We start from the raw sequence: 23,907 nt of genomic DNA on the forward strand, positions 1-23,907 counted from the left end.
CAGAGCAAGACTCTGTCTCAAAAAAAAAAAAAAGTGAGGCAGCCCTTTCCTGTCCTGTCCGAGGAAAACTTCACTCTGCCAGTTGCTTTTGTGTCCTGAATTTCCTCTCCTTTAATAAACCATATTTTTGGCCAGGCGCGGTGGCTCATGCCTGTAATTCCTGCACTTTGGGAGGCCAAGACAGGTGGATCCTGAGGTCAAGAAATCAAGACCATCCTGGCCAACATGGTGAAACCCCATCTTTACTAAAAATACAAAAATTAGTGGGACATGGTGGCGCGCACCTATAATCCCAGCTACTCAGGAGGCTGAGGCAGGAGAATCACTTGAACCCAGGAAGTGGAGGTTGTAGTGAACCAAGATTGCACACTGCAGCCTGGCCACTGAGCGAGACTCTGTCTCCAAAAAAAAAAAAAAACCAACTATATTTTTTCCCTAAACTCGGTTATTGTTGTGTAATTCTTTTAAAGTGTTTTTTTCTTAATGGAATAAACATTGATACAAATTGTTTTGGGGGCAGGTGAGTAGACAACCAGGAGGACAGTGATGAGAAGGAGAGCGTTCAAAAGCTGTCATTTAATATGCTCACATGCTTTTTCTCTTTTTTAGGATAAGGAAGCCTGTGTGGGTACCAACAATCAAAGCTACATCTGTGACACAGGACACTGCTGTGGACAGTCTCAGTGCTGCAACTACTACTATGAACTCTGGTGTAAGTCCTTGCCTGGGTGTCTCTTGGTATCCCAGGGTCCCAATTACTCCCTCTGCTCGTTGGGAAACCGTGGGAATCAGCTCTTTTCTGAGTCTCTTGAGGACAGTGTTGGTGAGTGGAATCTGTGGGTTCCAGAAGTGCTTCCTTTAGAGGAAGAGAGTTCTGGTGGTCTTTGGATGTTGTTAGCTGAAAACTGGAGAATATGGTCTCCACCACGTCTGCTGCAGAAGCTCCTGCCTGGGGTTCTGGACGCCCCCTTCCATCGTGCGCTGAGCAGCTGACCACAGCTTAGATCCTTCCTTGGGCCAGCCTAGGTGCCCCAGCTTGCCATTTTTGCAGAGAGGTTGCAAGCCAAGCTGCTGTGAATGCCAGGCCACTCTAGATGGCCACTATGCTATTTTCTTGTGAGGACCTCAGAGGCTTCCAGAATTTCCCATAGAACCTCATGGAGTGTCTCTGTTTCTGAGGGTGCATCTGAAAGGAATAGACTGTGTCTAGGTTGCTGCCTATAGAGGACCTTCTGGAGAGAGGGAAGACTCAGCTCCTTTTATTTCTTCCCCAGTTCTCACACAGAAGCTCCTGGAGGATTCTTCAGTGTACCTAACCTTTCACTGTCAGCTAAATGTCATGTGGAGGCTGAGCGCAGTGGCTCAGGCTTATAATCCCAGCACCCTGGGAGGCCAAGGCGCTTATATCACTTGAGCCCAGGAGTTCGAGACAGCCTGGCCAACATGGTGAAACCCTCCCTCTCTACTAAAAATACAGATTAGCCAGGCATGGTGGTGCACCCCTGTAGTCTCAGCTACTTGGGAGGCTGAGGCAGGAGAATCACTTAAACCTGGGAGGTGGAGGTTGCAGTGAGCCGAGGTCGAACCACTGCACTCCAGCCTGGGCAACACAGTGAGACTCTTTCTGAGGAAAAAAAAAAAAAAAGTGCCCCGTGGAGACTGTGCTTGTCTTGCCACTGATTTGACTGAGGCCAAAATCACTTGCTGTTTCAAGTTGCACAACAGTGGTGATATTGTTAGGGTCTTCAGGGAGTGACTTAGGGTTGCTTGAACCGACACTCTGTACTCTGACCTTCCTGGAACTCAGATGAGACAGTGTAGGATGCTGGACAAAGAATGAGAGGGTGTGTGGGGGAGGAGGATCCTAGGACAGAGAGGCCCCAGGTGACTGACATTACATTGGTTCTTAAACTGTCACTTGAGAAAGGAGAGTACAGACAGTTTCCCCAGATGATTCTAAGCCCTCATCACTGTCACCATTTGGAAACAGACTTCAGGATTTTCAAACCATGCCCTTGCCCCCACCATCCTATCTGCCCATTTCCCCTTTCTCCTCCCCCGTCAACTCCGTGTGTCAGTGATACAGCTTTAAGGACTATTGTTTGGGCCAGAAAGGAAATTAGACTCTTGGCCAGGAGGTCGCTCCCTCTGAACTGTGGTTGTATTTGTAGCCAACAGGAGTGGCTCCTCCAAACAAGACCTCTCCCTCACCCTTGCCTTTCCCTTTTGAGGACTGAGGACAGGCTCATTTGCCTTTCTGAGGAATTCCAGGAGCAGTCCAGTGCAGGAGAGCCTGGGCTCAAGATGTCCCCACCAGACCTGCAGATGTGTAAGCTGCAGTGAAGGAGGGCACAGTCGTTGTTATTTTAGAAGGGGTGGGGCTGAGAAACTTACTAGAGGACACACAGTGCCAAACAGGTAGACAGACTCTGTTTAAATGTTTTAAAATGTAGATAGCCACAGGGTTCAAATTCTCCCTCCCACCCTTTGTTAAAACAGAAGTTGAAGCTGGGCTGCCAAAAAGCCACAGAGCTGCAGTTTGTTTTTCTGAGGCCTGGCCAAGTGGCATCAGTTGCAAAAAGGAACGAAGTTGCTGATGGCCCCATCACAGATTGACAGAGCCTCCTGGGCCTTTGGCAGAGTAGACTCAAGAGCCACTGGAATTGGGTCACCAAAGGCAGGGCCAGAGGGTGGAGTGGCGGGGACAGGTAGACCCAGAGGGCAAGGAGGTAGTCTGGGAAAGCAGGTGCCTTACCCCAAGGGCTTAAAGTCAGAAGAGCTGTGCAAACAGCTAAGTGTCTCTCCAGCTATGGGCATTTGGGAAAGGAGGAGGCTGGGCAGATAGCAGCGTCTACACAGAGAGAAAAGTGCCCCTGGCAGGGCGTGGTGGCTCATGCCTATAATCCTAGCAGTTTGGGAGGCCAACGTGGGCGGATCATGAGGTCAGGAGTTCGAGACTGACCAAAATGGTGAAACTCCATCTCTACTAAAAATAAAAAAATTAGGCCGGGCGCGGTGGCTCAAGCCTGTAATCCCAGCACTTTGGGAGGCCGAGGCGGGTGGATCACGAGAGATCGAGACCATCCTGGTCAACAAGGTGAAACCCCGTCTTTACTAAAAATACAAAAAATTAGCTGGGCATGGTGGCGCGTGCCTGTAATCCCAGCTACTCAGAAGGCTGAGGCAGGAGAATTGCCTGAACCCAGGAGGCGGAGGTTGCAGTGAGCCGAGATCGCGCCATTGCACTCCAGCCTGGGTAACGAGCGAAACTGTCTCAAAAAAAAAAAAAAAAAAAAAAATTAGCTGGGCGTGGTGGCGGGTGCCTGTAAATCACAGCTACCTGGGGGGCTGAGGCAGGAGAATTGCTTGAACCCAGGAGACAGAGGTTGTAGTGAGCCAAAGATCGCACCATTGCACTCCAGCCTGGGCGACAGAGTGAGACTCCAACTCAAAAAAGAAAAAAAGAAAAGAAAAGGTGCCCTGTTATATGAGCTGGCATGTGTTTTCCACATTCTGGAGGCATGGGAGGCATAAAAGCAAAACACCACTCTCAGGAAGTCCTCCGATCTCCCTCCTTATCGGGGTCATGGCCTCTGCCTGGTGTGTATGGGAGGGAGGTTGATGTCGGATCGAACACCTGAAGTTCCCATCAAAATGGCACGTTTTGTTGCTTTCAGTCCTGTTCCTCTAACTGCCTCTCAACTTTGTCTAAAGTGTGAAAGTCATGGGCTTTGGGCAGGTTTCCTTCCCACCTTCCTTCGGAAAGAAAAATCCTCAGCCAGGAAATCCTTTGGCAGTTTTCATAAGACACCTCCTTAACTATAGTTGCCTACAGGAAAGGCCTCAGGGAAAAAATACCATTTCTACCCACCCTTTACCTCCACTAAACTGAATTTTCCTGTGTGCTGAGGCAAATTCTCATCTCATACACATACGTACACACACACGCACACACACACACACACACACACACACACACGGTTTACACAGGCACAGAAGCACACGTAGACCTGAGCTCTGGCTGGCAACATTTCCCACATGTCTTTTCAGTCATCCATAACCTAAACCAGTTACTGGGTCTGCACATGACGAGATCGGACTATCCTATTTTATAGGGGCAATCGTTGAGAGTTATTGTAAGGACCTGATTGTTGTTGTTATTATCTCCATGCATTTAATGGCACCTGTACTTTAATTCGTCATTCCATCAGTTACTCATTCAGTAAACCCTTATTCCAATGCTCTTGAACTTTGGCGGGCATCAGGATTTCTTGAAGGACTGCTGAAAAAAAACACTTCTGGGCCCTACTCCCAGATTTTTCTATTCAAGACTGAGACTCAAAAACCCGAGAATTTGCAATTCTAACAAGTTCCTAGTGGATGCTGTGGCCTCCTCTGGGCTGGAAACTCTGGAGAGGCAGAATTCTTACCTTCAGAAGGTAATCCAGTGGGGAGGAGATAAACTGTCTAGTGGAAACCCCAAAGCCACGTCTCCCACTTCTCATCCCAGGGCTCTTTCCACTCAAGCTGCATTTTCCAGGGAGAGATCAAAGTTGGGAATTTTTGCCCTTGAGATAATTTGGGAGAATTTCACCCAGGCATTAATTTCCCCTGGTTTGGGCTTTAGGCGGGAGAGGGGTGTGTTTCTGGACAGTGGAATTTCCATGAGGTGATACCAAACAGGCTATTAGCAAATCCCGGCAGTGCTTCCCAACTTGTTTCTCATCTTGCTTTCTCTCTCGCTTTTCTTTTTTCTTTCCTTCCTTCCTTCCTTTCTTTCTTTTCCTCCTCCTCTTTCTCTCTCTCCTTTCCCTCCTTCCCACCTCCCTCCCCACCCCTCCCTCTCTTCCTTCTTCTCACCTCCCTACTCCCTCCCCTCCTTTCCTCTCTTCCCTCCCTTCCCCTCCTTCCCCCCCATCTCCTACTTCTACCTCCCCTCCCCTGCCCGCTCCCCTGTCCCCCTTCTCTGCCCCTCCCCTCCCTCCCTCTCTCCCTTCCTTTCTCCCTCCCTCTCTCCCTTCCTTCCTTCCTCCCTCCCTCCCTCCCTCTTTTTTTTGTGTGTGAGACAAGGTTTCACTCTGTTCACCCAGGCTGGAGTGTAGTGGCATGATCTTTGCTCACTGCAGCCTTAATCTCCTGGACTCAAGGAAGGGATCCTCTGAGTAGCTGGGACTATGAGTGTGTGCCACCACACCCGGCTAATTTTTGTATTTTTTTTATAGAGATAAGATTTCACCATGTTGCCCAAGCTTTGATTTTTACCTGTGTTTTTTTTTTTTTTGAGACTGAGTTTGACTCTTGTTACCCAGGCTGGAGTGCAATGGCACTATCTCGGCTCACCGCAACCTCCGCCTCCTGGGTTCAGGCAATTCTCCCGCCTCAGCCTCCTGAGTAGCTGGGATTACGGGCACGCGCCACCATGCCCGGCTAATTTTTTGTATTTTTAGTAGAGGCGGGGTTTTACCATGTTGACCAGGATGGTCTCGATCTCTTGACCTCGTGATCCACCCGCCTCGGCCTCCCAAAGTGCTGGGATTACAGACTTGAGCCACTGCGCCCGGCCAATTGCCTATGTTGTTTTTTTTTTAGTTTGTCTTAAGATGCCCGTTATTAGCAAGAGCTCAGTAAATAGGAGTTGAGTGAATTTTGCCAAGAGCAGAACCTAAAAGCAGACTTTGGACTACTCATTCCTAACCCGTGTTTCTTTCTCTTTTTTTTGAGACAGCATCTTACTCCCTCGTCCAGGCTTGGGTGCAGTGGCAGGATCTCATCTCCCAAGTTCAAGTGATTCTCCCACCTCAGCCTCCCAAGTAGCTGGAATTACAGACACACTTCACCACACCCAGCTAATTTTTGTATTTTTAGTAGAGACGGGGTTTCACCATGTTGGCCAGGCTGGTTTTCCAACTCATGACCTTAAGTGATCTACCTGCTTTGGCCTCCCAAAGTGCTGGGATTACAGGCATGAGCCACCACACCTGGCCGCATGTTTCTTTATGGAATATTTTTGGAGGGTTAAAAGGGAAATTGAAAGGAAACCGTTCCCATCTATGGTTAAGCCTATAACAACAACAACGATAAATATAATACGCTAAGAACTTACATCAGGCCTGCTTCTGCGTACACTGCGTGTATTAACTCATTTAGTCCACACAGTGAGCAGAGAGTGAGAGACCTTATTCTCCCCATTTTAAAGATGAGGGAAGTAAAACCAAAATGACCAAGGTCACAAAGCTAGAAAATGTTTTTTTAAGCTGGGCTTTGAACCCAGGCCATCTGCCTCTTCTCTTCCATCTCTGGAGTCATGCTTGTAGGAAAGTTAGCCAGGCGCTCAGATGAAGTTGCGAGTCTCTGACATCTTCATTTCCCAAATGCAGCTTTTTCCACGTTGGCGTTGGCGGTGGCAGTGGCAGTGGCAGGAACTCCTGCTGAGAGTGAGGAAGGGCCAGGGGAGCCAGTCACTCACCATCCTGGAGGATGGGAAGAGAGCTCACTTACAATATGCTTGGGCCTCCGTAATGGGGAATTTCCTGCCAGTTGAAGAGTGGTGTTTTCCCAAGTTTGTAGTGAACTCTGGGGCACATGACTCAGTTCCTACATTGGACTATGATTGTTTTTAAAAACATGTCTTCCATTTTGCTTAGCATGATGAATGCGCCTCCACAGTGAACTCACAATTTTCAAACTTGTCATTGAGGAATGTAGTGCCTGGGTAGGCACGTGTGTGTCAGGGAAAGAAGGAGGGTCATATTTCCATGCCTCTCTGGTGTGTCTTTTTTTTTTTCTTTTTTTTTTTTAAGAAACAGGGTTTCACCATGTTGGCCAGGCTGATCTCGAACTCCTGAACTCAGGTGATCCACCTGCCTTCCAAAGTGCTGGAATTACAGGCATGAGCCACCGTGCCTGGCTCTGGTGTGTCTTTCATTGGGTTTTCCTTCTTTAAACTTTCTTGTGCTTGCTTCAGCATCACCTGTGCTAAAATTGGAATGATACTGAGATTAGTGTGGCCCTGGCCAAGGACAGCAGGCAAATTTGTGAAGCACTCCATAAAAAAAGTAAAAAATGTAAAAATGAACTTTCTTCCTTGTTTTTTGAAGTCTAGCTTAAGAGATTAAAATTTTTCCTAACTGGGCCAGGCATGGTGGCTCACACTTGTAATCCCAGCACTTTGGGAGGCTGAGGTGGGTGGATCACTTGAGGTCAGAAGTTTGAGACCAGCCTGGCCTACATGGTGAAACCCCGTCTCTACTGAAAATACAAAAATTAGCCAGGTGTGGTGGTGCACACCTGTAATCCCAGCTATTCAGGAGGCTGAGGCAGGAGAATCACTTGAAACTCAGAGGCAGAGGTTGCAGTGAGCTGAGATCGCATCACTGCACTCCAGCCTGGGTGACAGTGAGGCTCTGTCTCAAAACAACAACAACAAAATTTTTTTTTTTGGTCTAACTCCAGAGGCTCCACAGGGACTACTCTGAATATATTCCCCTTTTAAAGTTGATAGGAGGGCCAGGCACTCTTGGAGGCCAAGGTTGGAGGATAGCTTGAGCCCTGGGTTTGAGACCAGCCTGGGCAACATGGTGAAATCTCATCTCTACTAAAGATACAAAAATTATCTGGGTATGGTGGTGCATGCCTGTGGTTCCAGATGCTTGGGAGGCTCAGGTGGGAGGATCACTTGAGCCCAGGAGATCAAGGCAGCAGTGAGCCAAGATTGTGCCGTTGTACTGCAGCCTGGACGACAGAGCAAGACTCTGTCTCCAAACTATAAAGTAGATAGGACATAACTTTGTCTAGAATGGCTCCCGAGATAATCAGATTTGTGAGGGCCAGATCAACATGTCTTCTGCCTCACTTCTCATGAGGTGGGACCGGCTCACTAGGGGTCTTTTCTGTATCTGCACTAATACCCCATCATCCCTGTAGATCCATTCTGCTCCCAAGTGAGTTTAACCCCAGTTTTGAGCCACAGAGACAATTCCTTTGTGGTCCTATGTTAGAAATGAAGAAATCAGAACTCAGTTTGGAACTAATATCACACAGCTGGTAAATAGTAGGGATAGTTTTTCTACCCTTACTAGTAAGTAGAAAGAGGTAGGCTGTGGAATGTCAGTAAGCATGTGAGTTTTCTCGTGGTGTGTTACATATGAGACGTTAACCTTGCCAAAGATGTGTGTTCCAGAGGACTCATTTCTTTTGTTTTTTCTCTTTACTTCTTTTTTTTTGTTTCTGAGACTGAGTCTTGTTCTACACTGGCATGATCTCAGCTCACTGCAACCTCTTCCTCCCAGGTTCAAGTAATTCTCTCCTGCCTCAACCTCCTGAGTAGCTGGGACTATAGATGTGTTTCACCACGCCTGACCAATTTTTGTATCTTTAGTAGAAACAGAGTTTTGCCATTTTGGCCAGGCTGGTCTTGAACTCCTGAACTCAAGAGATCCGCCCACCTCGGCCTCCCAAAGTGCTGGGATTACACTTGTGAGCCACCATGGCTAGCAGTGTGTTGACTCATTTCTTTTCACAGTCACCTTCTGCCCTGCAGAAAAAAAAAAAAAAAAAATTGGCTGGGCATGGTGGCTCATGCCTGTAATGCCAGCACTTTGGGAAGCTGAGGTGGGTGGATCACCTGAGGTCAGGAGTTTGAGACCAGCCTGGCCAACATGTTGAAACCCTGTCTCCACTAAAAATACAAAAATTAGCTGGGCATGATGATGCTTGCCTGCAGTCCTAGCTACTTGGGAGACTGAGGCAGGAGAATCATTTGAACCTGGGAGGCAGAGGTTGCAGTGAGCCGAGATCACACCACTGCATTCCAGCCTGGGTGACATAGTGAGACCCTGTCTCAAAAAAAAAAAAAAAAAAAGCCCTCAGGTTGGGTACAGTGCTCCCGCCTATAACCCCAGCGCTTTTAGAGGCTAAGGCAGGCAGATCATGAGGTCAGGAGTTCGAGACCAGGCTGGCCAACATGGTGAAACCCTGTCTCTACTAAACATACAAAATTAGCTGGGTGTAGTGGTGCATGCCTATAATCCCAGCTACTTTCGAGACTAAGGCAGGAGAATCACTTGTACCCGCAGGCGGAGGTTCTAGTGAGTCAAGATTGCACCATTGCACTCCAGCATGGGCGACCAGAGTGAAACTGCATCGCAAAAAAAAAAAAAAGCCCCCTTTTTAAAATTATACTTCTGGTTCAGTGAATCTAGCCTTTTTCTGAATCAAGGATTCCTTTAAGAATCTGATGAACACTAAATTCTCTCCTGAGAAAAATCTGTAAGCATACCGCAGTAGTCAGGATAGGCTAAGTGACTCCAGAGGAACGAGCAAGTCCAAAATCCCAGCAGGTTTATTTCTCACTGAGACTGTATGTCCATGAAAGGCTGGATGAGAGTTTTGTTTCCACTTAACCATCCTCTGGGACCCAGACTGATGTAAAATCACTGTCTGGGATGTTGCCAGTTGCCAAAACAGAAGGAAGTCTAATGACAGGTCACATATTAGCAAGTCATATTTTGCTAGGTGATATACATCACATCTGATCTTTATTCATTAGTTAGATTTAGTCCCGAAGCCTAACCCAGTCATAAGAGGGTCAGGAAGTTCAAGCCTACCCACATGCCTAGAAGGGGAAGAACCAGAAATATTTGGCAAACATGAAAACCAGTGTATGTGATTTTCTTTAAATTAAAACAGGGTTTTTTGGTTTTTTGTGTTTTTTTTAAGACATTTTGGCCAGGTGTGGTGGCTCATACCTGTAATCCTAGCACTTTGGGAGCCAAGGCAAGAAGATTGCTCGAAGCCAAGAGTTTGAGACCAGCCTGGGCAACAAAGTGAGATTCCCCACCCACCATCTATGCAAACAATTTAAAAAATAGCCAGATGTGGTGTGCAGCTGTAGTCCTGCTACTGGAGAGGCTGAAGTGGGAGGATCCCTTGAGCCCAGGAGTTGGAGGCTGTAGTGAGTTCTGATCTCTACCGCGCTCCAGCCTGAGTGACAGAGTAATACCTGTCTCAAAAAAATGTTTTTAATTAATTTTTTTTAATTGTAGAAGCTGTGGAATAGATTATATATATTGCAGTATAAAAGTTAGGAGTTGGTTTACCTTTAGGCAGAGAACTGTTGAAAAAATGACTGATGGGCAGGTAAAACACTAGTAAGAGTTAGATGCTGGTTATCTTTTTTTTTTTTTTTTTGAGACGGAGTTTCGCTCTTGTTACCCAGGCTGGAATGCAATGGCGCGATCTCAGCTCACCGCAATCTCCACCTCCTGGGTTCAGGCAATTCTCCTGCCTCAGCCTCCCAAGCAGCTGGGATTACAGGCACGCGCCACCGTGCCCAGCTAATTTTTGGTAATTTTATTAGAGACGGTGTTTCACAATGTTGACCAGGATGGTCTTGATCTGTTGACCTCGTGATCCACCCGCCTCGGCCTCCCAAAGTGCTGGCTGGTTATCTTTTTTTAAGAGACAGAGTTTATCTGTGTTACCCAGGCTGATCTCACAAGAAGCAGTCCTCCCATCTCAGCCTCCCAAGTAGCTAGGATTTTAGTGTGAGCCTCTGTGCCAAGCAGATGCTGATTATCTAATGAGAGAATGTACTTGTGAAATTTTAATGCTTGCCCATCTGCAGTATCTCACACCTGTAATCCCAGCAGTTTGGGAGGCTGAGGCAGGAGGATTGCTTGAGACCAGGAGTTTGGGACCAGCCTGGGCAACTTGTTGAGACCTCATCTCTACAACAACAACAATAACAAAATCAGCCAGGTGTGCTGGTGCATGCCTGTAGTCCCAGCTACTCAGGAGGCCAGGGCAGGAGGATCACTTGAGCCCAGGAAATTGAGGTAGCAGTGAGCTGTGTTCATACCACTGCAGTCCACCCTATAATAATAATACGGTGAGACCCTGTATCTTAAAAATAAGTTTAAAAAAATTGGTCAGGCATGTTGGCTCACACTTGTAATCCCAGCACTTTGGGAGGCCAAGGCGGGCAGATCACTTGAGCTCAGGAGTTTGAGACCAGCCTGGGCAACATGGTGAAACTCATCTCTACTAAAAATACCACACAAAAAATTAGATGGGTGTAATGGCATGCACCTGTAGTCCCAGCTACTCAGAAGGCTGAGGCACAAGAATCACTTAAGCCTGGAAAGTGGAGGTTGCAGTTAGCCAAGTTCCCGTGCCACTGTACTCCAGCCTGAGCAGCAGAATGAGACTCTGTTTCAAAAAAAATAATAATAATAAAGTAAAAAAAAAAAGTTATGAAGTAACACAGAAGTATAATGGACTGTGAGATTACTCTGGGGAAGTAAGAGAAGTATAGTTAATACAGAACAGTGGTCCACTCAGAATCATGTAGACTTGACTCTAAAATGCACATGCAGCCAGGTTCTTAAGCAAGTGTCCACCCTAACACCCCTAGGAGATGTTACCAAGCTGCGCCTGTAGCCAGCTCAGCCCCATAGCTCCTGTCCAGCTTCTCCACCCTTCTCTGAGGGTTCCTCTGCCAGTGTCTAGTCTTAAATCAGCCAGCATTCATAAATAAAGAAACAGAAGTTAAGCAGGTTTGACTAGTGAACTGGGAAAGACCAACAGGTTCTAAGTTCACTTTATGGTCTCCAGTTAGGAATGGGTTTTCCTGTCTGCTGATGGGTAACAGGAAAAGAAAAACCTCTGTTTGTTGCCCTCTGCCTGTTCTCTTGCTGTAAGGCCTCAGCATGAAGGTTTGGTAGGACAGCGGTATCTGCTGAAAGCAATGAAGTGCCGTGGAATGGTGTTGCCAGCCTGCCGGGGCTGGAGGGCCATATCACCGTCCTGCCGCTGTTGGTGGAGGGCAGCTTTGTGGGGAGACTCAGTGTGGGCATCCCAGGGGGACAGAAAGAGCTGTCGCCAGATGACACACCCTAAATGCCAGGGGGATCTTTTGGAAAATTGTGTGTATATACAAATAAGGGGGAGAAAACATCAAGGATTTGTTCATTTATACAAGTCTCTTTTGTAGGGGAGGGAGGCATTTTTTTTCTTTTTTTTAAACCAGGTTAACTTGATTTAACTCATTCTGACAAGACATGCATGTGGAAATAGTTTCAAAATGTTAAACACAAATTTATAATTACAAAGCAGATGATAAAAAATACACAGCATTTGTAGTGGAAAAAATGGAAGTTTTGCAAGAATAGAGAACAAACTGTGTTATCTGTTCTCATTTAGTAACAGCACATCTTAAAATTATTCCTTTGATACATTTTTAATTGAGAAAAAAATATTCTTTCTGCTACAGAGAAGTACATGTCCTAATTAGAAAAATTAGGAAATATAGGTAAGCAAAGAACAAAGGAGCTAGTGCTGTCCTGCTGTCCAGAGTTACCTCGTGGTTAGAGCTTCCTGCTCATCCCCCTCCTTTCTCTGTCCATACATACTTTTTTTTTTTTGAGATGGAGTTTTGCTCTTGTTACCCAAGCTGGAGTGCAATGGCATGATCTCGGCTCACCGCAACCTCTGCCTCCTGGGTTCAAGCAATTCTACTGCTTCAGCCTCCCAACTCGCTGGGACTATAGGCGTGCTCCACCATGCCCAGCTAGTTTTTGTATTTTTAGTAGAGACAGGGTTTCACCATGTTGACCGGGATAGTCTTGATCTCTTGACCTCATGATCTACCCTCTTCGGCCTCCCAAAGTGCTGGGATTATAGGCGTGAGCCACTGCGCCCGGCCCATACATACTTTTTTTAAGCAAAAGTTAGAATCGTATTTTATTTTGTCATCTGCTTTTTTTCATTTAATGTCAGAAACTCTTTGTTATGTCGAAAATAATATTCTTTGAGTAATGTTTTAATGATTCATATTATTTCATTGTATAGCCATAATCCCAGAGGAATTTAAAAGGCAACCCAAAAATTAATTTATTGATTAAAAAAACAAAAGCTAGCAAAAATAAAATTACTCATACATATTTTTTAAATTTTAATTTGTTTTGCCCGGGTGTGCTGGCTCGCACTTGTAACCCCAGCACTTTGGGAGACCGAGACGGGAGGATCTCTTGAGCCCAGGGGTTCAAGACCAGCCTGGGCAACATAGTGAGAAAGCCAGACACGGTAGCATGTGCCTGTAGTCCCAGCTACTCAGGAGGCGGGGGTGAAAGGATAGCTTGTGCCCAGGAGGTCGAGGCTTGGGTTGAGCTGTGATCGCACCACTGCACTCCATCCTGGGCAACAGAGCAAGACCCTGTCTCAGAAAAAAAAGAAAATCAGTTTGTTTCTAGTTTTATAATTTGAAAGATAATAAAAGAAGAAAATTTAGGTTTCTTATTCTGTCATTTAAAGATGTCATTATTTTTGTTTTCCTTTCAGTTCTTTCCCCCTTGTGTGTACATGTGTATGTGTGTGTATGTTAAAAGCAAAACTGCTCATTAATTTAAAAAAATATATTTAAAAGCCTTTTGTGCCATACATTTGAAAATTGGGGAGGAGGGCTTGTCTTATATTGGGGTTTGCTGAGATTCTCTGAGTATGATCCCAGAGACAGCAGAGAGAGAAATAAAGGACTGTGGGCCTTGGCCTCTGTGCCACCACCCTTCCCTGGAGCAGAGAGAAAGAAGGGGCTGCTAATAACCCTGAGTCTACTGCAAAGGCAGGCCAAAGGGAGGGGAAGTCCATGGCAGTGGGAGATGGAATTGTACCCAACTAGGATTATGTCGAGAGCAGAGGAAATCATTTACACTCTCTAGGGAGGAGATGGACCTGAGGCAATTAGAATTTTTCCACCTCTAACTTTAGTGATTCTTTTTTTTTTTTTTTTTGAGACAGAGTTTCGCTCTTGTTGCCTAGGCTGGAATGAAATGGTGCAATCTCAGCTCACGGCAACCTCCGCCTCCCCGGTTCAAGTGATTCTCCTGCCTCAGCCTCCCGAGTAGCTGGGATTACAGGCATGTGTCACCATGTTTAGTAGAGATGGGGTTTTTCCATGTTGGTCAGGCTGGTCTTGAACTCCTGACCTCAGGTGATCTGCCCACCTCAGCCTCCCAAAGTGCTGAGATTACAGGCGTGAGCTACCACACACAGCCATTCTTTTTTTTCCCCCCAGACAGTCTCACTCTGTTGCCCAGGCTGGAGTGCAGTGGCACAATCTTGGCTCACTGCAACCTCCCTCTCCTGAATTCAAGTGGTTGTTGTGTCTCAGCTTCCTGAGTAGCTGGGATTACAGGTGTCTGCCACCACACCTGGCTGGTTTTTGTATTTTTAGTAAAGACAGGGTTTCACCATGTTGGCCAAGCTGGTCTTGAAATCCTGAGCTCAGGTGATCCATCCATGTCAGCCTCCCAAAGTGCTGGAATTACAGGCACCTGCCACCACACCTGGCTGATTTTTGTGTTTTTAGTAGAGATGGGGTTTCACCATGTTGGCCAGGCTGGTGTCGAACTCCTGAGCTCAGGTGATCCACCTGCCTCAGCCTCCCAAAGTGCTGGGATTACAGGCATGAGCCACCGTGCCCAGTCTGTTGTCATCATTCTTACATTCCTGCCCACTTCTATTTCATGTGTCTTTCACTCTGGCACAAACATTTACAAAAATTGATCACATGGCTTCAATGTAAATTAACTAGGTGAGGCCCAGCCTTGCCAGCTTTAACCACTTGGGCACTGTCCAGGGACCTCCCTGTTCTGTGAGTTGCCCCTCTGGCTGGTACTCACTGTGTGTGCGTGCCTCTCTGTCTTGCCTCGCCCACCCCCCAGGGTTCTGGCTGGTGTGGACCATCATCATCATCCTGAGCTGCTGCTGTGTCTGCCACCACCGCCGAGCCAAGCACCGCCTTCAGGCCCAGCAGCGGCAACATGAAATCAACCTGATCGCCTACCGAGAAGCCCACAATTACTCAGCGCTGCCATTTTATTTCAGTATGTATATAATGAAATAAAACGAGACCCCATACCCACCCTCAGAAGCTCAGGTTTCAGTATATAACGAGACCCCATACCCACCCTCAGAAACTCAGGTGCACAGACCCAGGGCTCAGACTGAATATTGGTGGCCAGGGCCCCTGTAGGCATAGGGGGTTTGTTCTCTCTCTGCCCCTCCACAGAGCGAGGTCTTGAAAGTACAGGAACAAGGGGGCACTCCTTCAGCACAGAGAAGCAGGTGCTAGGGATGCAGTTCCCTGAAGCCACTGGGCCATTCCAAAGCTCACAGTGGCCGGGTTCTGGCTGGATCTCTGCCCTTTCATCAGGTTCCCTCCTCCTTCCCTACTTTACTCCCTCCCTGCCTCCCTCCCTCTCTCTCTCTTTCTTCCTTTCTTTCTTTTTCTCCCTCCCTCTCCACTCATTCCCTTCCTTCCTTCCTTTCTTTTTTTTTTTGGTTTCTTTTTTAGTTTTTTGAGATGGAGTCTCACTCTGTTCCCCAGGTTGGAGTGCAGTGGTGTGATCTCAGCTCACTGCAACCTCCACCTTCTGGGTTCAAGCAGTTCTCCTGACCCAGTCTCCCAAGTAGCTGGGACTTCAAGCGCACGCCACCACACCCTGCTAATTCTTTGTATTTTTAGTAGAGATGGGGTTTCACCATATTAGCCAGGATGATCTCGAGCTCCTGACCTCGTGATTCACCCGCCTCGGCCTCCCAAAGTTCTGTGATTACAAGCGTGAGCCACTGCGCCCCAGCGTGCCTGCCTCCCTCCCTCTCTCCCTCCCTCCCTTTCTTCCTTCCTTCCTTTCTTTCCCTCCCTACCTCCCCCCATCTTTAATGGCAGACAGTCAGATAATATAACGATAATTAACATTTATTGAGTACTTACTATATGCCAGGTACTGTGCTAAGCACCTAGTCCTTCTAGATGTGGAATTGAAACAGTTGTGGACCAGGCTTGGTGGCTCACACTTATAATCTCAGCAGTTCAGGAGGCTGAGGCAGGCAGATCATTTGAGGTCAGGACTCAGTATATAATATGAGTGAGTTGAGATTTGGGGTTCAGTAGCCTGAAATCCTCCCATTTTGCTTATTTCTATGTCGTATGCCTGAGCAGAAGCTGCCATGAAAGGGGCGGGTAGAGGGGTGGCATTGGGACTTCTGAGCACCAAGAAACAGTGACGGTCTGAAGAGCACTTTCCAGATTTCCCTGGGGCTCCTTACATGTGACCTCTCAGATGGTCAGTGGAGGCCCGGCTGCCACTTTCCCAAAGCCGGTCTGCAGTATTCTACAAAATAAGCTTTCATAATTGTTTTATTTTATTTTTATTTTTGTTTTTGAGATGGAGTTTCACTCTGTTGCCCAGGCTGGAGTGCAGTGGCATGATCTCCACTCATTGCAACCTCTGCCTCTCGGGTTCAAGCAATTCTCCTGCCTCAGCCTCCCAAGTAGCTGGGATTATAGGCGCCCACACTACGTGGGCCTAATTTTTTGTATTTTTAGTAGAGACAGTGTTCAGTATGTTGGCTAGGCTGGTCTTGAACCCCTGACCCCGTGATCCACCCACCTGGGCCACCCAAACTGCTGGAATTACAGGCATGTAATTCTACTTTTTTTTTTTTTAAGACAATCTCACTCTGTCACCCAGGCTGGACTGCAGTGGCGTTAGCTCATTGCAACCTCCTCCTCCTGGGTTCAAGTGATTCTTGTGCCTGAGCCTCCTGAGTAGTTGGGACTACAAGCGTGTGCCACCACACCCTGCTAATTTTTGTATTTTTATTAAAGATGGGGTATCACCACGGTGGTCAGGCTGGTCTCGAACTCCTGAGCTCAAGTGATCTGCCCACCTCGGCCTCCCAAAGTGCTGGTATTACAGGTCTAAGCCACCATGCCAGCACACAGTTATTTCAGTTCTACATCTAGATGGGTTAAGTGCTTAGCAGAAAGCCTGGCATATAGTAAGTGTTCAATAAATGTTACTAATGTTATATTATAATTAAATTATCTGTGTTATAAAGCATTCAGCACATTCAAAAGATAAATCACCTAGCTTTTTTTTTTTTTTTTTTTTTTGGAGAGACAGTTTCCACTCTTGTTGCTCAGGCTAGAGTACAATGGCATGATCTTGGCTCACTGCAACCTCCAACTCCTGGGTTCAAGTGATGCTCCTGCCTCAGCCTCCCAAGTAGCTGGGATTACAGGTGCCCACCATAACGCCTGGCTAATTTTTTTTGTTGTTGTTCTTTAAGTAGAGACAGGGTTTCACCACATTGGCAAGGCTGATTTCAAACTCCTGACCTCAGGTGATCCACCCACCTCAGTCTCCCAAAGTGCTGGAATTACAGGCATGAGCTACCACATGCCCAGCCTCCTAGCTGTTTTTAATAAGCCTTGGAAGACAGAGGACCCTCACCCTTCACTGGTCACACTTGCTCCTGATCTGAGTCAAGGTGGAACTTGGTTTGTGTTTCCAGACCACCTCCAGCCACACTGGAGACAACAGAGATTTCTAACCCCACAGCAAAAGACCCTCTACATAGTGCGTTTGGAAGGTTAGGAGGAAGACAAGTAGTTACGAAGTCTTAAGTTAGGGTCCCTGGCCCTGAGGCCATTGGGATTTAGATGAAGGACATAGTCTTAGCCAGAAACATGAGACTCGTGTGCATGTGGAAAGAGGCCCACTCCAGGCAGAAGTGATCTTGGCCATCTACCACATTTGCCTGACTCTCTGCCTTAACTCCCAGCAGGCATGAAGTCCTTGCCTTAGGAAGCAGCTTTAGGGGCTCTCAGATTTCAAGAAGCTAGGTTAGGCCACTCCCAAACTGTCCCTCTCTCTGCAGGATTGCTTGCAGCTGTTTCTCCTTTGCCCACCACCAAGAGCTGTAGCCATCGCTTGGTGGGTGCTCTGGGACGGGAAGAGACACTGCAGGTGTTGAGTGGGAGCTTTGCAGTCTGCCCTAGAACAGTGACCCGTGCAGTAATTTCTCCTTCCTACCTCCCCTTCTAGGGTTTTTGCCAAACTATTTACTACCTCCTTATGAGGAAGTGGTGAACCGACCTCCAACTCCTCCCCCACCATACAGTGCCTTCCAGCTACAGCAGCAGCAGCTGCTGCCTCCACAGTGTGGCCCTGCAGGTGGCAGTCCTCCGGGCGGCACTGATCCCACCAGGGGATCCCAGGGGGCACAGAGCAGCCCCTTGTCTGGGCCCAGCAGAAGCAGCACAAGACCCCCCAGCATTGCTGACCCTGAGCCCTCTGACCTACCAGTTGACCGAGTAGCCACCAAAGCCCCGGGGATGGAGCCCAGTGGCTCTGTGGCCGGCCTGGGGGAGCTGGACCCAGGGGCCTTCCTGGACAAGGATGCAGAGTGTAGGGAGGAGCTGCTGAAAGATGACAGCTCTGAACCTGGCAGCGCACCGCCCGACAGCAAAGAGAAGACGCCTGGGAGACATCGCCGCTTCACGGGTGACTCGGGCATTGAAGTGTGTGTATGCAACCGGGGCCACCATGACGATGACCTCAAAGAGTTCAACACACTCATCGACGACGCTCTGGATGGGCCCCTGGACTTCTGCGACAGCTGCCATGTGCGGCCCCCTGGTGACGAGGAGGAAGGCCTCTGCCAGCCCTCTGAGGAGCAGGCTCGAGAGCCTGGGCACCCGCACCTGCCACGGCCGCCTGCATGCCTGCTTCTGAACACCATCAACGAGCAGGACTCTCCCAACTCCCAGAGCAGCAGCTCCCCCAGCTAGAGCAGGTCCTGCCAGCACCCAGGAACTCAGCAAAGCAACCAGGGTAGGGGAGAACCACGAGAGAAGCATTAAATGACTTTCAGAGTACAGCCACCTGGTTCCTTTTTTTTGTTTGTTTTTCTTCTCTCCTGCATTTTCCTCCATCACCAGGTACAGTTCGAGGTGTGGATGCCTCTTCCCCCAACAAGGGCACAGTGTTGTAGACGGCTGAGTTGGTTCTGGGACTCATTTCTCATCTCCCAACTCCATCCCCTTTCTTTAAAGTCAAATCTCACCTACCTACTTGAGTCAGAGAGATGGGAAGAGAAATGTGTTTTAAAAGCCCCCAAGGAAGGAGGCTGGGACTGTGCCCTGACATGATTCTTGGTGATGGAGTAGGTTTGTGCTCTGATTCTAGTTTAAGAGAACATCACTGTGTCTCAGTCCGGGAGAGGCAGCCCATCTTGGCCCTGGATGAAGAAGGAAGCGCACAGAGGCCCAGGGCTTGTCACTGTGGCTGCAGCGGCTGCTGAGCCAGCATTGAGCAAATCCTGTGGAAGGATGAGAGCTGCCAGGCCGTTGTATGATAGGTTGGTAGGGGGCTGGTCGATCTGTCGAATTCCAGGTGACAAGATCAACGCACCCCATGTGTCCTTGAGGGGCCTCTTCTCCGGGGATCTGGCTGGTTGCAGGCTGGTTCTGGTATGAAAGATTATACTGCCTTTTCTTTCTTTGTTTAATTTTGTTTTGTTTTTTTTTTCCTCTAAAAACAAACAACAAAAGACAGCTGAAAATAAGAACGTCACCGGTGGGCAGGCAACATTCTCTTCTGGAAAATGATGTTTGTGGCTCTTTCCCAGGTTGGCCTTCAAAGAGCCTGGCTGCTGTTGAGCCAGAAGGAGATGTCTCGTGTGAATGCTCTCAGAGCTTCCGTGAGCAGGAGGCCCTAAGCCTCAGCCGTGGATAGAGGTGCTGCCCTCTGCCTCTCTGCCCTTTGGTCTGTGTCCACCGGTGACGCGTGTCAGCCTGCGTCCCAAACACACACTCTGCCACCCTTCATGTCTCACTGTTCCATATGAGGAAACAGCAGACTGAGGAAGCAATGGCCCCTGAGAAAGGGCCTCTGTAGCCTGGCTCTCACGCAGTATTTGGTCTTGATTCTGAATACATATTTTTTGTGGGTTTTTTTGTGTGTGGTTGTTGTTTGTTTTGAACTGACCACTTGGAAGAAATACCTTGGTTATCTGTGGTTTTCATGCCTTGTCCCTGCCTCTGCCCTCACCCCTTTTGAGTCGGGTGACTCATTTTTCTTTGTGGAGACTTGGTGGCCGAGGCAGGAGGTGAAAGTGGCCGTCCGGAAGGCCCTGAGGACCCCTGTGCCTGTTGCTCGGCTTTAGGTCACCAGCTGAGCTGTGATAGGAAAATCTGATTGGAGGCAGCCAACAGCCGAAACGAACATTCCCCGCCCAGCCCTGTGCATATGAAGTGTCTGTTTTTCCCCCAACTCTTGAACGATGATGATATTCAGACAAACCATTGATGTTATGGAAGAAGGAAAGAAAAAAATATATATATATACATATATATTTTGGACATATATATATGTCCAAAAACAGACAAATCCAAGGCTGTGTGTAAATGAGTGTCTGCATTTGAATTCCACAAAACCAAAATCCACGTTGAACAAAGTCAAGTTTATACACAGTGACTTTCTGGGTGAGCTGTGTATGTCTGTCTGTTGTGTGTGAGCCTCGAGCCCTGTTTTCCTGTGAAGATACTTTGAGTGGCAGCCATTCTCCCCGTGTGAACCACACCCCTGGAGCATGGATGGTCCTCTCAAGGTAATTGATCTTCCCCATTTACTGTTTACCGAACAAATGTCTGACTGTGTACTCGGGTGTATTCCGCAGCGTTGTCGACTGCAGTCCCCTGTGTTTGCCAGAGATACTGTGCTCGAAGTAGAGGTTTTACTCTACGCATCACTGCGATTTGCACATTGCTCCGTGGACACTCAGAGGCCTGCATTCTGTTCCCTGTAAATGGAAGTGTGCTCTGAGCCTGTCTGCCTCCCTCGGCTGCTGCTGGTCCTGGGTACCAGCCCCCGGGGGTGTCCATAACCACTTGGGACAGAAGAAGGTGGAATTTCAAACAGAAGCTTGACTGGGTGATCAAGGACAGGCTTGGACTAGCTGTGGCCAAGACGTCAGCCCTGCCCAGAATTGCCAGGAGGAGGCTTTGTGGGCACCAGAGGAACCTCAAGGCCTGCCTCCCTCGGCTGAGTCCAGCAGGCGCAAGCGAGCTGGCTTGTGGCCAGAGGTGGCTGGAGTGTGTCACGGCCCTCAGATGCCTTTCCTTCCACCTTTCATTTTTTTAATAGTCCCAAATAACTCACTGAAGTGTCTCAGAGGCCAACAAGTTTTACCAAAAGGAATCCTTTTTCAGTCAATAGATCAAATGGATGAGTTCTGACCCTCTCAAGTTCCTTTCCCCAGTGAGAGTAGGGAACTGGTCGAAGGTTAACCGTGGGATTCACTGCAGCATCCTACCCTAAGTCTCGAGAAGACGGAAATGCAACCTGCGGAGCCGGGCTTGGTTCCCGAGTTGCAGCCTGGCGCCCGCTACAGGCTGCCCTGCTCAGAGAGATTTAATCGGGAGTTGAAGGAATCATTTGGGGGCCAGGGAGATGTGGCTGAGGCTGGTTTTCCAGGTGAATGAGACGGGGTTGGTGGAGGGTTTGGTGCTACAGCCAGTTGGAAGATTTGCAAATGCGAACACATTCCTGTGTGAGGCACGTTACCCTTTGTCAGTTATTGTGAATATGTGTATTTTAAGCAATAAGATTCAGCTGGTCAGACTTTTCTGGGCAGTCTCGGTGATGCATTTCCTGTGCTGTGATTGTTCTGAAGACAGAGTGGCTCTAACCACTGTGAGAAGCCCAAATAAAAATTGATCCCAAAAACGCTGCTGCTCTTTCTTGCCACACTTGGTTCCCTTTTCTTCTTGCTCCCTCTTCAGGGAATCGCACCTCAAGATCCTAAACCACAAGCACTTTTCTCCACATAGAGACTGAGAGGTTGGCACATAGCCGTTGAGGACAGGGCCCTGGGCCAAAGAGAAACCACAGGGCCAAGAGCAGCTGGACAGTGCTGCTGCGTCCACACTCGGTCCTGAGGAGTCCTCCCCACTCTCTGTCAACGTGTGTTCCTGATGTTTGGGATACTTTGGAAAGTCCCACAAACAGGCTAAATCAGACCCCAAAAAAGCAGAAACAACTTTTGTCAGATACCCCGTTGCTACAACATGGCTTTTAAGACTCAGGATGGAGTACAGTAGTGTGATCCTGGCTCACTGCAGCCTCTACCTCCCAGGTTCAAGTAATTCTCCTGCCTCAGCCTCCTGAGTAGCTGGGATTACAGGCACTCACCATCATGCCTGGCTAATTTTTGTATTTCTGGTAGAGACGGGGTTTCATGATGTTGGCCACGCTGGTCTTTTTTTTTTTTTTTAATTTAATAAGACAGGGTTTCACCATGTTGGCCAGGCTAGTCTTGAACTCCTAACCACCCGCCTTGGCCTCCCAAAGTGCTGAGATTATAGGTGTGAGCCACCACGCCTGGCTAGCCAGGCTGGTCTTAATCTCCTGAACTCAGATGATCTGCCCACCTTAGCCTCCCAAAGTGCTGGGATTACAGGCCAGCCATCCTGGCCTGGGGTTACAGGAGTGAGCTCCTGTGCCCAGCCTTTTTTTTTTTTTAAATAGAGACAGGCTGGGTGAGGTATCTCATGCCTATAATCCCAGCACTTTGGGATGCCAAGGTGGGCAGATCCCTTGAGCTCAGGAGTCTGAGACCAGTCTGGGTAACATGGTGAAACCCCATCTCTACAAAAAAAAATACAAAACTTAGCTGTGTGTGGTGCTGTGCATCTATGGTCCCACCTGGGAGGCTGAGGTAGGAGGACGGCTTGAGCCCAGGAGGTGGAGGCTGCAGTGAGCTGAGATCACACCACTACACTCCAGCCTGGGCAACAGAGCCAGACCCTATCTCAAAAAAAGTGAGAGACAGGATCTAACCATGTTGCCCAGGCTGGGCTCAAGTGATCCTCCCAAAATGCTGGGATTATAGGTGTGAGCCACTGAGCCCAGCCAAAACATGGCATTTAAAAGAAAGCAAGCACTCTGAGAGATCTTTTTTGTTGATATGATAGACATGGGGGTGCATGCTTGGCCTTGGAATTTAACATACAACGTGATGTATTGAGTTGCCCACTTTGTGCCCAGCATTGTGCCAGAGACTCAGGATAATGTCAAAGATACAAGATGAGGCCTCTACCCTTTAGAACTTACAGCTGGAAAGACAGACATACCCGTATGTGATATTTAATTAGCAATGTAAGTGAAGTTGAGATGAAGTGGGTGGTAGAGATTCAGAGCCTCTCAGGGAATAGTGGGAGGTAGTCCGAGGTCTTGAATGCCAGGCAAGAGGTCTCAGAGCTGAGTTTAGGTAGTGAGGAAACCACCGGTTTGTCAGAATCTGCCATTGTGGGCCAATGACTCTTTCCTAAGACAAGGAGAGTGCCTTTGTTCATTTTACCATCTGCTTAAGACTGACCTTTTAGGTGTAAGTCCTTTTTTTTTTTAAATTTTTTAAATTTATTTTTATTTTTTGAGATGGAGTCTCACTCTGTCTCCCAGGCTGGAGTGCAGTGGCGCAGTCTTTACTCACTGCAACCTCCACCTCCTGGGTTCAAGTGATTCTCCTACCTCAGCCTCCCGAGTAGCTGGGATTACAGGTACCTGCTACCACCCCCAGCTATTTTTTGTATTTTTAGTAAAGACGGGGTTTCACCATGTTGGCCAGGCTTGGACTCCTGGCCTCAAGATATCCACCTGCCTCAGCCTCCCAAAGTGCAGGGATTACAGGCGTGAGCCACTGCACCCGGCCAGGTGTAAGTCCTTGCTTGAACAGCTTACTACCTCTGCCCAGGGAGGAGGACAGCCCTACCCAGCAAGACTGCCGGTAGGCAAAGCAAGGTAGTGCACTTTCTAGGAACCCTCCAGGGAGGGGTTCCTGCCTCCGTAAGTGGAGTGCCCACCGGTGCGTCGGCACCCTGGGGGTGCTGGCAAGTGAGTGTTGTCCTCCTAGGCCCTGGCTTGCCAGGCAGTCAGCCCTGTTGTTTCCAAGAGGCCAGTTTTAGCCAGATGTGCCCCTACCCCTGTCTTTGACCCTCGGGCAGAGGACATTCCTGGCCCCTCAGTGACACTAGGGGCGTGGTTGCTGACTTGTTCTTTC

The 23,907-nt window shown here is 48.2% G+C and overlaps 1 protein-coding gene across 3 annotated transcripts in view; it reads left to right on the plus strand.

Annotated features, from left to right (window-relative positions):
* WBP1L (WW domain binding protein 1 like) overlaps nt 1-21,575 on the plus strand; it is a 77,330-nt gene extending 55,755 nt beyond the window's left edge. For all 3 annotated transcript variants that reach the window (XM_002756564.6, XM_035268945.3, XM_009010209.5), the window contains exons 2-4: nt 610-712; nt 14,721-14,882; nt 17,892-21,575. In XM_002756564.6, the coding sequence (XP_002756610.1) occupies nt 610-712; nt 14,721-14,882; nt 17,892-18,637 (1,011 nt within the window). In that variant the 3' untranslated portion in view covers nt 18,638-21,575. The remainder of the gene's footprint in view (nt 1-609; nt 713-14,720; nt 14,883-17,891) is intronic.
* Nucleotides 21,576-23,907: the final 2,332 nt, after the last annotated feature.

The sequence above is a fragment of the Callithrix jacchus genome, chromosome 12 (assembly GCF_049354715.1).
Source record: "Callithrix jacchus isolate 240 chromosome 12, calJac240_pri, whole genome shotgun sequence".
Classification (NCBI taxonomy): domain Eukaryota; kingdom Metazoa; phylum Chordata; class Mammalia; order Primates; family Cebidae; genus Callithrix; species Callithrix jacchus.